The sequence below is a fragment of the Cuculus canorus genome, chromosome 3 (assembly GCF_017976375.1).
Source record: "Cuculus canorus isolate bCucCan1 chromosome 3, bCucCan1.pri, whole genome shotgun sequence".
Classification (NCBI taxonomy): Eukaryota; Metazoa; Chordata; class Aves; order Cuculiformes; family Cuculidae; genus Cuculus; species Cuculus canorus.
Window position 1 is genome coordinate 120,909,854 of NC_071403.1, and position 17,384 is coordinate 120,927,237.

A 17,384-nucleotide genomic window follows, 5' to 3' on the forward strand; every position below is an offset into this window, starting at 1 on the left:
TCATTCAAGCTGAGGTTACTCCAAGGTGGTTTCTTCATGTGGGGAATATTCCCAGCAAACTTGTTTTATATTGATGAAAGAGGACTTCGGTCCTGTTGGTGCAAATTGTTGCTCCTTTCAAGAACAGAATTTGGAAAATTCCCCTAACTATAAAATTGAAGCTGTTCCTTAGTTAAAATGTCCGGTCTCATTTCTTGTTTTCAAGAATAAGTAATGTAAAAAAAAAAATCTGTGAAAAAGAGCAAGTACGTATTCTGTAGAAAGCATAAAAGAAAGCATTGCTTATAGGTTTTAGAATTTTCAGGAGCTTCCTATGACTTTCCCAACACTGAATTCTGTTTCCTTTAAACTCTTTAAGCCTGGAGTAACGCTGTGTTCCACAGTAATGCGCTCACTCTTTCTTCTCCCTTTTTATCCCATGTTATTGATTCAATTAAAGTTTATAAAATATACCTTAGAAATGCAAAGATAACATTACTTTTTTCCCAAAGCAGGGATGATGTAAGGGGAAATGATTACTGTTTATAACCTTGAGAAGAGAAGAGGAAAAATGATCCGCTCTTGTCTTCTGCTTTGCTGTTTCCTTAGTGATGATGTGCTTATGCTATCCATCTGTTTATTTATCCTTCATTTGCTGGTTATTTATAGAATATTCTAAAACGGTTTGGACTGATGGACTGGCTATCCCTGTCCCTTGAACTTTGAGTTTCCATGCCATGGTGTGTGGTTTTTGTTAAAGTGTATTGGGGAAGAAAATATAGACCCTTTATTTATGATAAAAGCTATTTTATTTGGTGGTGGCTTAGAGTATCACTCTAGAATCCACTTTTAAGAACTACGTCTTGTAAAGAGGAGAATAGAAGGGAGAAAGCAATCTTATTTCACAGTTATGTAGGTTATTTTACTGCTTAAAAAATGCACATGCAGAGAAAAAAATTGTAAGTTTACATTTGGTATATAAAATCAAAATAAAGTGCAGTGTTTAGATGACTATGATAGACAATTTGTAGAGAAAATGACATCCCTATTGCAAAAACCCTATATACTTCTTAAGAAACATTCAATTAGTATTTTTTTTTTTGTTTAACTTATTATAAAGAAACTTGCAGTGGTTTTATAGTGAGCACGCTGTGGGGCACGTTGGCTAACCTTTGACAGCACATATTTGCAGGGGCTTTAATAGTGTGTTTGCCGAGGGCACCCATTGCTAAATCATTTCATTGATCATACCTGCTTTTAGGAATAATCTGGTTCTGCAATTTCCACACTACAGTATGAGATGATATAAAAGTGAAAATATCCCGGTCAAATTTCCAGATGTCTTTTTACCTTTGTCGGCTCAGGTAGGGCTTTGAAGCAGAGCTCCTCATGGTAGAATTTCATCTCATTGTGCTTTCCTCTGCTTTCCTTGTTGTTGCTCCTGGACAGCTGGTGGTTGGGTTCACAGGTAAACTGAACATGTTGGCTGTTAACGAGACCTCCTTAATTGATGAATTGGACTGTCATGGAAGAATTATGTGAAAGACAGGGAAAAGAGGAAGGAACTGTATTTGAAGTACTGATTCTTTTTTGTTTGTTTTGTTTCTGATTTGAGAATCTGCTAAGATCAACTGCTGGTTGCACAGCCTGTCTACAGATACTTTGATCAACACCCGGTTTGTTTTCCATTACATATGATTAAAGTCCACAGTTTTGGTTTAATCAGATGTAAAAGAGCTTAGAGAGTCAGAGCAAGTTGTGTGCCTGTAACTGTGTGTTTTCTTTCTTTGTTTTCATCTTTAATGTGAACACACCTGTACTTTAACTCCTTTGTGCTTGGTTTCTTGAGCTGTGTGGACTCACTGCAGAAGTGAAGCCTTGGTGTCTCATCAGCCACTCCAAATGCCTCTTTGTATCCTCCAAGTTCTGTTCTTACGAAGTCTAATGATTTGTTCATTGAGTTATTGTTTGGAAGAGAGTGATACTCCTTTCCTTGATGTTTAAGACAATCTGTCTTTATTGAGAGACTTGGGTAAGCTGTGCTTGCAAAGAGGATAATCGTTCTCTTTAATCTGACTACCGCTTCCTGCTCAGTTTCGTGATTTCTTCTCTCCTAGAGTACAGGTCCTTACTTTGTGAAAATCAGCCCTGCTCTGATGAAAGAAATGAAACTCAAGCGTGTGCTCAAACCTCACTCTGAACGTCAGTGCTGCTTCAGCCACAGTTCAGTTATGGCACAGTGGAGGGAGGGCCTAATGCTCATGGTTAGGACTGTTTGGAGAGACCATCTTTTGGGTGATGGTGGATCCTGTGTGAAATGCATTCTTAACTCCGCTAGTGAACATTTTAAGCCATTTATCCTAAATGGACTCTAATCCAGTCTAATTTCTTTTCTTCTCCTGTAGGTGTTCAGAGGTATAAAAAAATGAAGCGTGGATTAACAGTGAAAGAAACCAAAGAAATGGGCATATTTGCCACTTAATTATTACAGTATCTTAAGTGTCTGTGTGGGAAGGAGCACTTCAGTGCTCCCCTCTGTCTGCTGCAGCCTTGGTGTATTCAGTTCACTTGCGCTAATGCGTTTTAAAAGCATACAGATTTGTTCTGCTCAGTGCAGAACACACTGGTCTTGGTCCAGGAGAACGTTTCACTTCTTTGGTCATCTGTAAACACGTAGGCAGACTACTCGTATGCTTCAGTTTAAACGTGCGCCTTCATCCAGGCCAGAGTTCTCAGCACCTTTCCTAACTCAGCCCTCCTCACTGTCGTACGTGAGCGGTGTGCAAGCAGGTTTTTGAAATAAGAATTGACACGCTCCTCTGGGTAATTTGACTCTCGAGAATAATAACTGATCTGTGGCTTATATTTCTGCATCTGAACGTATTCAGCACATGTTTCATTTGGGTAGGTTACTTCAAGGTTGTGGCAGAGACGCTTTGGTGCTGTAATTTCTGTTGTGGAATGCAGTTCTTCTTGGAATAAGGTACATCACGAACTTCTACTCTTTTGTCAGAGAGCAGAAAGACAAACACGAATGATGGACTCGGTCCAGTATGCAGAATTTTGTGAAAGTCGGCAATTGAGTTTTTGTAAGTATTATAATGGCTGCATTGTGTTAAGATGTTTGATTATTATTTCATGCAGAACCTCATTTTTTTAAAAAAGCACATTTGTTTCATCCTCTGTATAATAAAACTTTAAATTCTTTGTCCACGTAACTCCTGGGAACAGTTAATGTAGAATAGTTTCAGGCTGTCAGGCAGCATATTTTACTTGAATATTTACCAATCTTTCTCTGTTCTCAAATACTGTGTTGGTGAGGATGACTGCAAAGATAGAATTGTTCAAGAGTTAATGAATTAACACCCATTCTTGTCTGAAGTCTGTCATGGTGGTGTCATAGTCAGCATATTAGTAAAGTTCCGTGGTTGTAGGTTTTTTGGAATGCATCTAAAATTAGAGAAGAGCAGCAAGTTTTGCTTTTATTTCCCTGTCCGCAGAGACACAAAGAACTCACTGAAGCCTCTTTTCTATTTTAAGCTGTAAGCTCCTGCTGTGGAAGTTATTCAACATTAGCCAAATTCATCAGGATACGCCATTCCAACACTAATAACATGATGACAGAATTAGGGCTTTACTAGCACTGAAAACCAACTTACTAGAAGTACTTGTGGGCCACAACTATAATGAGCTGTAAATTAATGGGCTTGATCATGTAGCAAAACATCATTACAGAAGCGGTTAAGTGATGACTAAGGTTTTAGGTCAAATGTCAGAGAAAATAAGGTGAAGGAGCCAGTAAAAATCATGACAAAACAGCACATGATCCTACAACACAGCCTTGAGCACAATGATGTCTTTAAACAAGAGACCTTATCTAGTTCTTCCTTTTAAATTCGAAGAAAGAGTGACTCATTTATGGCAAATAAATGACACATTTGAAATACTCTTCTGTATCAGCAAATGTCAGCGAATGTAGGAAAACATGTTTTGTAAGCATTTCTTTTCCTATTTCAATATTTTTCGTAAGCTTAGTTATAATTTGGCATCACACATCTGTGAGCCATTAGATGAACGAAACTTCAGATTAGAGTGACTTCAGCAAATGAGAGGTTTGTGATAAACTCAGTTTGAAAACCCCTAAATTATCATCTGGAGACAGAACAAATAGAAATCTTAAATTTGTGAAATAAAATTGGATGCTGCTGACCAGGGAACTGTGATCTATAAAAGTATCACAGGGGTATTTTCACAATGTTTTTAAATGAACGTCTGTACTGTTCTTTTTCACTGATATTTAATGTCATTAAAGAATAAGAGAAGTACAGTGCTTGGAAAATAGTGGCACGAGACACTCGTGCATGAATTCAGTTGCATCATATGAATTCAACTAGACAGAAGATTATAAAGGTCGTGGAGAATGTTTCTTCAAAACTAATGGAAAGGCTGGGTTTTTTGGTGGGTTTTTTTTTCACTTCTTTTCCTATATTTTAGTAAAAATTGAATGTATCGCTGTGTTTGACGAAGTAAACCCTTTCTGCTGTAGTATAAACCAGTGAAAACTGTATCACAAGAGAATAAACCAGGAAGGGACTTGAAGAAGCCCATTCTAACCATGTGTATTCATAATTACAGCTTCACATATTTCTGTGCAGTTTTAAGGACAGGCAAAAGAAAAGGCCTATCAAAACATTAAGTCCTACAGGGTTACAAAGTTAAATTCTAAGGAACTTTTTGTGCTCCTGCTGTCACCTTCACACTTTTTCTCTCAGTCCTATGTAGCTCTTTCACTCCCTCCTGAAAAATAACAATTATTTACACCTGTTTTCTGTTTGATACTTAACTTCTCTTTAGCTTTTTACTCCACGTTGAAGACACTCTTTGATAGAGCTGTTTCAAATGTTTCTCCCGCTTTCCATTTACTTCATTTTCATTGTCCTGTCTTCACAAACAGCCCTCATTAAGACCTCCATGTCACTAGCTTCCTTCTGTCCAAGTCTCCATGGTTTCTGTGGTCAGCTTGTCCACCAGTGACCTAAGTAAGATCATCCTTTTTTTCCCCTCCCTTTACCCTCTCAGCTAATATCATGTTTCTTTGTCCCATATTTTTCTCTTAAGTGATCTCAAGCATTCACAGTGTAAAGTTCTCACGTGAATGCTGATCATTTACAGATCTACATCTATCCTTATTTCTTTATATCCAAAATATATTTGAAAAACACTGCCCTACAAATCATTTTGGCCAGTTTGTCAGCACCTGACCCCTGCATGGTTGACACGAGGACTTCCTGCTTCCTCTGTCCTTCATTTGTCTTCGCTGTTGTTCATACAACTATATCATTTTATCTGAACTCAGATTTGTGTTGATTTCTTCCAGTGCTTTCTCTCATACATCAAAGATGTGATGCAATCATAGTGTTTCTTTTACAATAATATTTTCAAAATCCATAGAAGAGTTTGGGTTGGAAGGGACCTTAAAGGTCATCCAGTCCTACCCCCTGCCATGGGCAGGGACACCTCCCACCGGCCCAGGCTGCTCCAAGCCCCATCCAACCTGGCCTGGAACACCTCCAGGGATGGGGCAGCCTGGGCCAGGACCTCCCCACCCTCAGCGTGAAGAAATTCCTCCTTATGGCTCATCTAAATCTGCCCCTCTCTCGTTTATAGCCACTGACATTTTCCCATCTATTTTCCTCTGAGGTAGACCCTTCCTTGATCTAAAATCTCCCATGTGATTGCTTAACTGTGTGGTTTTCTCTTTACTTCTTGCTGCTTCTGGATCTCCAAAATGTTGTGTATGGAATAACTCTTTGCCCCACTAATTCCATTTTGATAATTCCTTCCCTGGCCAATCAAATCGCATTCACACTCCTTGTTTCACATTTGCAGTACTCTCTACAGCCGAGAAAGGTGCATAGTTTTAGCCTACCTGTTGTTAACCTTTTCTTTTCCCCTTGTGATTTTTTGGACTGACAGCAAAGAAAGCATCCAAGTTTCGTGACTGGCTGGATTGTAGCAGTATGGAAATAAAGCCAAATGCAGTTGCGATGGAGATATTGGCATATTTAGCGTATGAGACTGTGGCACAGGTAAGGGAGTGCACTGATTGAGCTCTAGTTTAATAAAATCAAGTCGTTGCCCTTGGATATACTTCAGGCTCAGATGTCTGTGTTGTGGGCCCCTTCGGAAGCGGGCAGTCACTGCTTTGGCTACTGAAGCAAACTGGATTCCTGTCTGTCTTTCAGTTTACTGTGACAGATGTGTCCTGTGCCGTATTCATCCATCTGATACACAAATAGAAATGTTTTATAATGGTTACAGAGGAGAGTGGTGTCCAGCACGAACTTTATTCAAGTCCAGACTGAAACCACATACCTCGCTATGTGACCTTTGGCAGCGCGCTGAGGCTCACGCAACCCCATTGCACAATTGGACTAAAAAGCAGGATTTCCTGGAAAACAAAACATTCCCTTAGTGCCAAGCTAAGCCCTCTTGGGTGGATAGATTACTCCATACATTTACAGAAGTAGAAAAGAAAGGTTCCTTAGGCTGAAATGTCGCTGAATAATTTTGTTTTCAGCTGAGAAACACCAAGAAGGATCTGCCTCAACCCACAACTCCTCTCTTTTGTCATTGTTGTGATGACATTCAGAATAAGCACCATGTCAGTAAACCTATCTGTTTATCATCTGGTTTTGCCCCTCCAGTTGGTGGACTTGGCCCTTTTGGTTAAGCAGGACATGGTTCCCAAAGCTGGTGACCCGTTCAGTCATGCCATATCTGCCACCTTCATACAGTATCACAACACTACTGAGGTAAATGTTGCTTTTTCACATATTAAAGCGTTATTTTTACATGTATTTCCTAGTTTGTTACTTTCGAAGTTGATGTTACTGAATCTGCTATTGATACAGGCTTATGTTATGGAGCTTCTGAGCATTGGTGTTATGAATTTAGAAGGATTGATGTCAAATTAGAGTTCCAAATGTTAAATTCTTACTAGCATCTTTATATTTAAAGGTAAATCCTCTTTTCTGGGGTGGAAGTTCCTTCTCTGTTGAAGGCTCTGCTGCAGATTTGGGGGTTAAAGTTGTCAACAGTGGCAAATGCAGCAAGTACTGTATTGCACGCATCGCTATAATTAAAGTAACCTCTAGAATCAGTGAATTGAATTCTCTATCGCATCTCTTCTAACAGTAACTCTAAGAAGGTGATAATTATTTTTTTTTTTTGCAATTTGACTGTATAATGGGTGTTTGACATCTTGCTTTTATAGCCACACCTCTTAGGGCAATCTACAAGTGTCAAGACCAATCTTGACTCTCCTGAAAACACACCACCTCCTACCCCCACACCTCCGGCATCAGCAGGACAGCAACATCTTGGGAAAACCCCATCCGGCGCCCTGGGGAATGGTGGAATTGGACAGGACTCTACGAAATCCAAACAAAGGAAAAGAAAAAAGGTATTTAGTGGACAAGCCTGGGGGGGTGGGGGGGGAAAGAAAAAGAGACTGAAACATCTTCAGGAAATAATGTGTGTCATTTAAAATATTACAAACTATAAAATAGTACATATTTTATTAAAAATATAATATTAAATCTATTAAATAGAATGAATTAATATAATATTAATATATTAAATATAATAATGAATCTCTATAACCTATTGAATATTTTAACCTATATCAAAAGTTAACTACCAGTGGTTTTGTAAAGCCAAATATGTGGTTTGGTTGTATTTTCTATCAGAATTAGGCTAAAGTTTCTCAGTAATGCCTGCAAACTGAATATGTTGAGATAACAACTGCTCCTCTGCAGCCCAAAAACACCTCCCCAAAGAATCATCCTCTTTGCTAACAGTAGCAGCAAGGGTAGGTTTTGAGTGTCAAAGCGTAAACAAAGCCAGCAAAGAGGTCGTGGTGATTTTCCTGCTCCCGGCAGCCTCAGGCCACTGCTGCCTTTGCCTATAACAACTTTGCCTGACCTGCTTTATTTTTATGCCAGCTGATTGCATTCAATCTAAATATTTATTTACTCTGCATAAAATATGGTCGTCTCCTATTCAGAGTGTGAAATGTAAATATAACAGTTCCTGTCTTCTGTTGTAGAGCCTTGGTATTCTATCTGAGAGGGATAGATGTACCTTAAAACCACAAGGGAAAGAGATTTGATTAAATAAACTAGATAGGAAGCACCGTGTTAGACACTTGGGGCTTTTTTTGAAGTAAAATAAAATAAAATATGATGGCAGTTCTCATTTTGATGCAAAGCTATGGAGTGACTTGGGATTTTTTCATCTGTGTTATTATTCTCCAAACAAATACTCAATTTTCAGAGTTAAACCAGTGATTTTCACAAGGGCAAATAGGAAAAAATTATTTTTTTCCTGCTAGTGTCATCAGTGTTGTAGTTACTCGCAGTACCTTCCACTTTCTCTCTGCCCTCATTATGTTCTGTTTAGGAGGCCTTTAAAGAATCTAAAAACCTCTCTGAAGACTTTTGCTTTTTCCTTTTCCTTTTGGTATATTATGCCTGTTTATGTTTTATTTCTGTGGCTGATAACCATTATAATTCCTAGGAACGAGAATTTAGCTGGAGATGAGGGTTATTGACACCTTGTATATCACTGGTGTCGTGAGTTTATTTTAAATTCTTAGTGTTTGACTTAATGCCTTTAAAAGTAATTATATTCTGAAAAGTTAATATATTCTAAAAAGTGAATTCTAAACAGTTTTAATGAAATGTTCCCATGACTTATCCAATTTGATTGGGCATATACTGGATATATAACTGAGGCATTGAGACAAACGAGTTCACTTGGTGAAGAATGTTATTCTTAGTTCATGAAGGCCCAGTCCAGCAGAAAATATTTGAGTTTCATATTCCCTTTTGGAATGTCAATCAGCAAGGGAAGAATCGTATTATGAACAATTCTGTGTATGCGCGCACTGGCTCCAGTGGACCTGGCACTCTTGAAAATAAAATGTTTTGTGAAAACTATCCCAAGTTTGAAGGCATTAATATATAGTGTGAATGGGGGATGACGTGATTGAGAGCAGCCCTGCAGAGAGAGACATGGGGTGCTGGTCGATGAGAAGATCGACGGGAGCCGGCAGTGTGTGCTCACAGCCCAGAAGGCCAACTGTGTCCTGGGCTGCATCAAAAGCAGCGTGGCCAGCAGGGAGGGAGGGGATTCTGCCCTCCTGCTCCTCTCCTGGGAGACCTCATCTGCAATACTGTGTCCAATTCTGGAATCCTCAATGTAAGAAGGAGATGGAGCTGTTGGAACGGGTCCAGAGGAGGCTACAAAGATGATCAGAGGGCTGGAGCACCTTCCCCACAAGGACAGGCTGAGAGAGTTGGGGTTGTTCAGCCTGGAGAGGAGAAGGCTCAGAGAAGATCTTATAGCGACCTTCCAGTACCTGAAAGGGGCTACAGGAAAGTTGGAGAGGGGCTATTCATAAAGGCTTGTGGGGATAGGACCAGGGGGAATGGGTACAAACTGGAGAGGGGCAGATTTAGACTGGACATTAGCAAGAATTTCTTCACTATGAGGGTGGGGAGGCCCTGGCCCAGGCTGCCCAGGGAGGCTGTGGCTGCCCCATCCCTGGAGGGGTTCCAGGCCAGGTTGGATGGGGCTTGGAGCAGCCTGGGCCAGTGGGAGGTGTCCCTGCCCATGGCAGGAGGTGGAACTGGATGATCTTTAAGGTCCCTTCCAACCCAAACTATACTGTAGGAGGGGACCATATCTGCGTGTACATTACACATCAGTGCGTACCTCAAGGTTTTGTCATTCTTAGTGCATTCGCTAATATTATTTTCATGAATTTGGTTACCAAGAAGCCACCGTTCGGATAAGTCATCTGATTTCTGGCAAGGAGCTGTGTCCAGGTGGGACCTAACCCAACATTTCAGTTTGATGAGCAAGGAGAAAAGAGTAACTTTCATTTAAAATCCTGGGAATATTTTTGTAAAATCAATTGACCAGCAACAATGGACTCTTATTTTTCCTATTTAGCGTCCTTAAGCCAAAAAGTCATTAGAAATTCAAAAACATTCCAGTTTGAGGTAATTAAAATATTTTTTTGCTTCACTCTAACACTATTATGTCACATGTTTCATTTTCAAATTTCAAATTACTCAATGGTGATTTTGGTGTCAGATTGCTTTCCACTTTGGGTACTCGTCCAATATTTTCCCCACCCCTTGACATCATAATGAGAGCCTGAAATGGTTTAAAAATAGTTTCTGTGGTTGTTGCAGTACGACTTATATGACCTTGTCGTTTCATTTTGAACATTTTCTGCTCTTTTCAATTGCAACATACAGTAGCACTAGGTGAAAGATTTAAGAGGACAAATATGGTGTTCTTTGGGACTCTTAAGCAAAGTTCATGTAAAAGTCTTCTTTGATTTGTTAATAGCTTTTTTTCTCCAATTTAGTGTGTGGCAGCAATGATGTGTATCCTCGGGAAAAAAAAAAAAATTGGTCCATTTAATAAAGGTTTATTTTCATACTTTATGTACTGTAGGTCTGTTGTGTGTTTTTGATTTAGCAACAATTTATGTGTTTTTCTGTTGCAGAGCACTGCAGCCTGTGGTGTAGAGGCTCAAAGCGATGCCATCCAGCCCAGCCACATCAGAGAGGCCATTCGACGCTACGGCCACAAGATTGGCCCCCTTTCCCCATTCACAGTACGTAATAACAGAGTTAAAAAAGTTATATTTATAATCTTAAAGAACTTTGATTTTCAAGTGGTCAAATGAAGAAGCTTTGGAATTGTTGAGAGCAATTTGTGGTGACTGTAATTTTCTTTATAAAAGTGGCGTAATTCTCTCGGGAAATAAAACTTAGTAATTTCTGTCTCTTTTTGGAAGGACAAAAAAGTTTTTTTTTTCCTTTAAAATATTATTTTCTTTCAATTACAAATTATGCTTTTTTGTTAGTGTTTGAATTTTCTGTTTTTGCAAAGTTTAGGTTTACAGTTATTTTAAATTATATGTATTCCAATATGGTGAGGAGCACTTTATATTCTAAAATTATCCACGTGTCAGATACTGCTGCTATTGGAAGTTGAACTCTCAAGTGACACATTTATGGTTGGAGAAAGAAGAGAATGGTTTCTTTAGACAACTTTGAACCTCCAATAAAATGTAATAGAACTGAGCTTGTGGTAAAACGCTGATGGTTTATGAGGTTTTACCATCATTTTTTCTATGCAAATTCCAAATCCATTGTTCAGAGTAACCAAACAAATTCTTTATTTAATTTTCTCAGCTGATAAAAATGTGAAAGTAGTTTGTCTCCAGTGTCACAAACCGGGGTCATTTTCTTCTGATCTGCTGTTTTATGTGGCAGATATCCTTGCCTACCTCAGAATATCTGCATTTTGGAAAGAATGAAAGCCAAACAAATCATTAGGGGCGAGCGGGGAGAACAAAGAACACCAAACTAGATCTGAACTCTTAAAACTCAGGAAGAAATGGTGCATTTTAGAGGGGGGTGCGACTTAGGAAAGGAAAATTATTCTGAATTTGGAGAAAATTTGTCTACATAAAAATTATACAGAAGTATCTGAAGGCCATAAATATCAAGGAAATAGTGGGACTTGACCTCAGTGAGAAAATGAAGAGATAAGAACAAATGAGTATGTGAAGTGTCTGCTTTTTCCTAGTGTCGGAACTGGTGAATGCTTTTATAAATGGCTATAAATGTTTTGTTTATTAATTACATTTAATATGTATTTGCAATGAATTATCTTTACATAATATTGTCTCTCTCTTTTGCCACTCACAAATGTTAGAGTAACATCATGTAAATCCTAGGGCAGAATTTCTAGTCCAAAACAAAGGAATGTGTTTAGCAGAAGTTTGCTAAGAGATGTAGCCAATAAGATGGCAATAGCTCCTGAAAGTAGAGAATGTGTTGCGTTTTATTATAAAGAAGTAAAGAGCTCACGAAAACAATTGCAGAGAGGTATCTTCATTCCCAGACCCTCTAAAAGTGGTTTGATTAATTATTAAGCAAAGTTTGAAAATTCTTTGCGACTTCAAGATATAACAAAATATTCTGTTTGGGGTTTGATTTTTTAATGCCCTCAACATGTGAACTTCCTGAGCAGTGCAACAAAGTGAACAGTTTAATTGTTGACATTACCTACTGTCAACGTGGTTGATGAGATGAGCAGATCTGTTCCCTCTGAACAAGCAAGGACGAGACGAGGCTCATCTTCTGGGCGCATACAGATGTTGTGGAGCTGCAATACGATTCCTTTTTTAATGAGAGAGTTCAGGAAAAGCGTTTTGAGAGATGTCACAGAGCATACCTTTAGGTCTGCCAATCTGCTCACTTTTCTTGTCAGTGCCCACATTGGCAGCATTGGAGATGAACGTTGCTATTGCAGTTGTCCAACATGAAAGTACCCCAACCAAGTTCCTCACAGGTGCAGAAAGCATGAAGGTAGCTTGATGCTTCCTTTGACCTTACCTTTTCATATTGCCAGACTCTCAAACTGTTGTATTAAGAACAGTGTGTGTAGGTGCTTTGAACACTGCTGCAGCAATATTTCTTTTGAGTAATTTCTGCTTTCTCCTGTTGCCACCACCGTCACGATAGTTTCTTTGTGTGTCTGCATGGCCTCCTAGACTGGATGACAAAGCCAAGGGAAAAGGTTATTTGGTGTGTTTCTTGTGGTTCTGCAGTGACACATTAAAAACTGCACAGAGAGAAACATTGAACAGGTATCTGTCATTAGATTCAGCCAAATGATGCTTTCATCTGTTTCCACCCTTAAAACTGACCTGAAGGTCATGGTAGAGAAGTTAGGAAATAAACATTTGCGTATCGTCTTTTTCCATTTCCCTTAAACCTGTTGATCATTCTTCCACATCAGATCTGATTTTACAGTCAATAGGTGACCTGACAAAGTGCTGGAGGTGAGGAGAAAAGAATTTTCTGCATGCCCAGATGTTTTACATGGACTTTTTTTGATGGAACTAGACTGTGTTCGTAGTTCTACTACAAAAGTAGAGAAAGGAATGACGAAACAAACATTTTTGTGAGGCATAATGTGTCCAGTCTCTTAGACAGAACTCTAAGTGAAAGACAGTTCCACATTCTTACAACAGTAAGAAGAAACAGGTGTTAAGTCTGCCAATGCCAGAACACTGTCTTACTCCAGTCTAAGTTTATGATACTTCTACAGGACATAGAATCAGTCCTACAAACCTAATTGTGTACTTATCTGTCTCAAATACCATGACACGTGTTAGGAACACACAGGAAATATGCAAGCAAAAATAGGCAAAATAAATCATCTAAAGTATTCAACAACTGTTTTTTGAAAACAAGAGCATGTGACTGCTCTTGAGTGCTGACACTTGAAAAGATTGGGGAAAGAAAAAGGAATCACTGTAAACACGTTCCTGTCTTCTAAAGTAATGGTACATGAACTTTAGTGGAGTACAGTTATTGGGATTTAATAAATTATTTTAATTTGTAGGCTATTCTGAAATTTTCTTAGGTACGTGACTGCTGAGCAGTAAGAAGGATTTACAGGGGAATTTTACCCTTGCTGTATATTAGTAAGAAATAATGGACAGCTCTGAGCTACTTTTTCATTTTAAGTAATTTCCGTCTCATTCCAGCCAATCATTTTGAGACACAGAGCAAACATTTTCTTTTTCGTTTGAGAGATTATTTTTAATTTAACTGGAGCTGGTTTTTGGCGCTTTGCCATGCTGCCTAGTGTGAGGCATTTGGTATCACCCTGAAATTCACTGTCTATCTTTTTTAATGTCTATGATTTGACAACATTGGGTTTTGAACAACACAATCCTCTGTACAAACGGATTGAGTTTAAATCAGTAGTACATCTGGAGAAATGAATGGAAGTCTGGACCCGGACAGTATCTGTTACTGTTTCCCCATTTAAAACTGTGAGATGCTATAAAATCTATATTCTCAGTATGAAAATTTCCAGGCAGATGATTGCATTTTAAAACAAGACCAGACAAAAATGTTCTAACAGCCCTTGATATTAAAATATGGATTTCATCAATTAGGTTTTTTTTTTTTTTCTGCATTATAGTTTTTTGTCTTCTTTTGTTTCTCTCCTTCATATCGTTCCTCACGCCTGGTGAGCCAGGACTTCTCAGTTCTTAGACTAAAAGTGTGCTTGTATGTCTGGATAGAGAATTGTGTCATTGGAGTTGTGCACTGTGTGAATATGTGAAGGGAAGCCCTTGAAGAAGGAGAAGTTAATTTTCTGTAGTGGATTGGCATACAGTTTTTTGTGTATTTTCTCATCTACCCATCTTTTCTCCAGTTTTTCCGACTCCCAGAGGGAGAGAAGCAAAGAGTTTTGCGATAGTTTAGCCAATGCAAAAAAAAATAACATAACCAATTATATCTAAGGATCCACTTGACTGGAGATCCTAATGGCTTCTCAGTACTTCAGGAAGGAGCTATTCCTAAATAAACCAAGAATCTGCACTCGGCATCCAGTGTTTAACCGAGTATGAATTTACGTTAGTGTCCTGCTTTGCTTAGTTGTGTGAAGAGGTTCCTCTGAAGAATTGAGATGTGTTTCCTAAATGCAGTCTTCATGGATCCGTGACTGTTTAGCCTAGAACCAATTATGTCACTATCCAAAAATTGATATACATTGTTCTAGGTAAAGAAATAAGTGTTTCAAGACAGATAGATATCTATAGGTTTTGTTAGATGGATGTTTTTTACAAAAAGAGAGTATTTTCAAGCGTTAAACCAATTGGAGAGGTGAGCAGCGCTAGCAGCCATCGTAATTGCTGTGACTCTGGGATTTGTGTAGCACGTGTTATGAGCAACTCAAACCATAGACTTTTTGCTGGTAACATCCATTGACTATTTCTCTTGATAATAACGGGATAATACCTGGCACACTGTGTTTGGTGATTTTCTCTGAAAGAACAGCAGCGTAACGCGTCTCAGCCTGTGACACCACAATGAGACAAGGGAAGAGAAAGAGCAGAACCAAAGCTCAGTGTCTTTGAATATGAATCCAGGTGCTTATTGACTGTGAGAAACTCTTGCCATACAGAATTCCTAATGGAAACGCTAACACAGGGACTTGCAGGCCAGCTGGCAGGGTCATGCGGACTGAGTCTGGTAGTGAGGAAACAAAAGCACACTGTGGGGTAATGGATATCCTCTCATTTCAGGCTTCTAAGGATATTAAAATGAATTAAGAAGTTATGCCCAGTATAGGGATTCCACGGTTTCTAGGTTCTCCACTGCCAGCATATCAGTGCAGGATATTAATAATGGAATCGTAGATAGGGTTGTGTTGGTAGGGACCTCATATGTCATCTAATCCAACCTTCCTGCCATTGGCAGGGTCATCTTCCACTAGATAAGGTTGCTCAGAGTCTTATACAACCTGAACACTTGAAATGATGGGACGGACATCCACAGTTTCTCTGAACAGCCTGTTCCAATGTCTCACCCTTCTCATCCTGATAGAACTCCTGCCAACTTCATTCTTTCAGCTTTGAGAAAGAGTTGACCTAGGTCGACCTGTGTTAAAATGGTCAAAATTAACTGCATTCTGCTGCAGTTCGAGGCATATGTGTCAGAACCTTGCTGCTGCTGATTTGTACTGATGTGATTCCTATTTTAATTTGGTTTCACAGAATCTTGCTGGATTTGACTGATTGAACCTTGATGGAACTGAGATTAATCTCATTTTAGTTGCCAGATGCAAACATACTTTCTTTCCAAAATGATTTCCAAAGGAAATCATGTGAGTAATCTGTATTTTATAGAACACTTGCAAATACTAGTGTTACTTCTAAAATGGAGAACTTGGACATTGTCTTTTACTGCTAAATGACACAGTCCCGTGTGTAGGATTTAGATCTTATTTCTAATTAAAAACCACATATAGGAGAGTATTTTAAAAAAAATGCACATCCTTATGGGACTGTTTTCTTAAGATTCTTAATATGTATTTGTAAAGCATGAGCAGTGATATTTTCTGACATCTCTCCCTTTTTTTGCTGTTTCATTGTGATTGACCCTCTCTTCCATCCGATTTGGTGATAAATGTTCCTAATTAGGCAGTTTTGGAAGAAGAGTTGCATTGTCTAATTTATTCTTTAGCAGCATTTGATGGATGTTGGTTTGGACAGAAAGAGTACTTTGAAACTTTTATAATCATATAGTAAAGAAGAACTAACGTTAAAACTAGTGAAAATGATCCGTGTGCATTTATTTTGACCTTAATAGCTACGTGGAAACGACTAACATAATTAGAGCATTTAGGTTTTGTCTCCAAGTGCAAGCCACAATGGAAAGCAGCAAGTGTACTCTAGATTCTTCTGCATCGTATCGTGTCTAAGGTAGTCTACGTGTATATTTTATCCATATATGCACTAGTAAAACTATAGGATGGTACTCAGTTTTGCCTTTTGTAAGACAGGAGCAGGAAATAGGTTGCTCCATCACATGGGACAGTGCAGTTCCATGTGCTGTACCAGGATCTATTTCTCTATGCTCTTTAAGTTAAGGAAGTGACAAGTTTTATGTGTATTAAATCTTGCTTCCTTGGTCAAAGAAAATGGGAAATTTGTCTGCATAGGATTAATTTTTGTATTGAGATATGTATTTATAATTTGTTATGAAATTAATATATATGAATATTCTAATGTTTTTATATAGCATCTGTCTCTAGATGCGCTCTTCTACACACATTCTTTTTCTTGTCATTCATTTAGATAGTTGAGGAGTAGAATATCCTGAGTTGTTAAACATCGGCTCAATTTATGCAAAGATCTCAAGTGCAACAGTATTGGTGCTACAGCCCTTTATATGGAGATCATAACCAAACTATTAGATCATTTCATGGTTCATTTGCATGAGTGGTCTAACTATTAGACACATTGCAGTGCGACCTGGAATGAAGACGGTAAGAGGATTAATTCTCTTACGTGTACAGAATTTATTTTTTTATTTGCAGTTCAATGGGAAGTCAGTGGTAATCATTTGGAGAAATCAAATTGCCCTGTCCTGCAGCGTGATCTGAGTACATCCCTCTTTCTTCATGAAACTTCGGTTCTGGACTCTTACTTACTTTACAACATGGCAGTGTCATTGATTTCAGAAAGATTCAGGATTTGAATGGGATCAAAATCATAGAATCATAGAATTGCTTGGTTGGAGAAGACCTTTGAGATCATGGAGTCCAACTGTCCCCGCCCACTACTAAACCAGATCCCTGATTACTTTATCTACCGTCTTTTAAACGCTTCCAGGGACGGGGACTCCACCACCTCCCTGGGCAGTAAAAAGTACTTTTTGCTAGTAATTTTTACTAGTAATTTTTTTTCTAGTAAAAAGTACCGCTAGCATCTACAGTGAAATTAA

The 17,384-nt window shown here is 38.6% G+C and overlaps 1 protein-coding gene across 15 annotated transcripts in view; it reads left to right on the forward strand.

Moving 5' to 3' along the window:
* SUPT3H (SPT3 homolog, SAGA and STAGA complex component) overlaps positions 1-17,384 on the forward strand; it is a 302,304-nt gene that overhangs the window by 194,568 nt on the left and 90,352 nt on the right. For all 15 annotated transcript variants that reach the window (XM_054061055.1, XM_054061054.1, XM_054061053.1 and 12 more), the window contains 5 exons: positions 2,993-3,068; positions 5,956-6,068; positions 6,687-6,794; positions 7,256-7,444; positions 10,565-10,675. In XM_054061055.1, the coding sequence (XP_053917030.1) occupies positions 2,993-3,068; positions 5,956-6,068; positions 6,687-6,794; positions 7,256-7,444; positions 10,565-10,675 (597 nt within the window). The remainder of the gene's footprint in view (positions 1-2,992; positions 3,069-5,955; positions 6,069-6,686; positions 6,795-7,255; positions 7,445-10,564; positions 10,676-17,384) is intronic.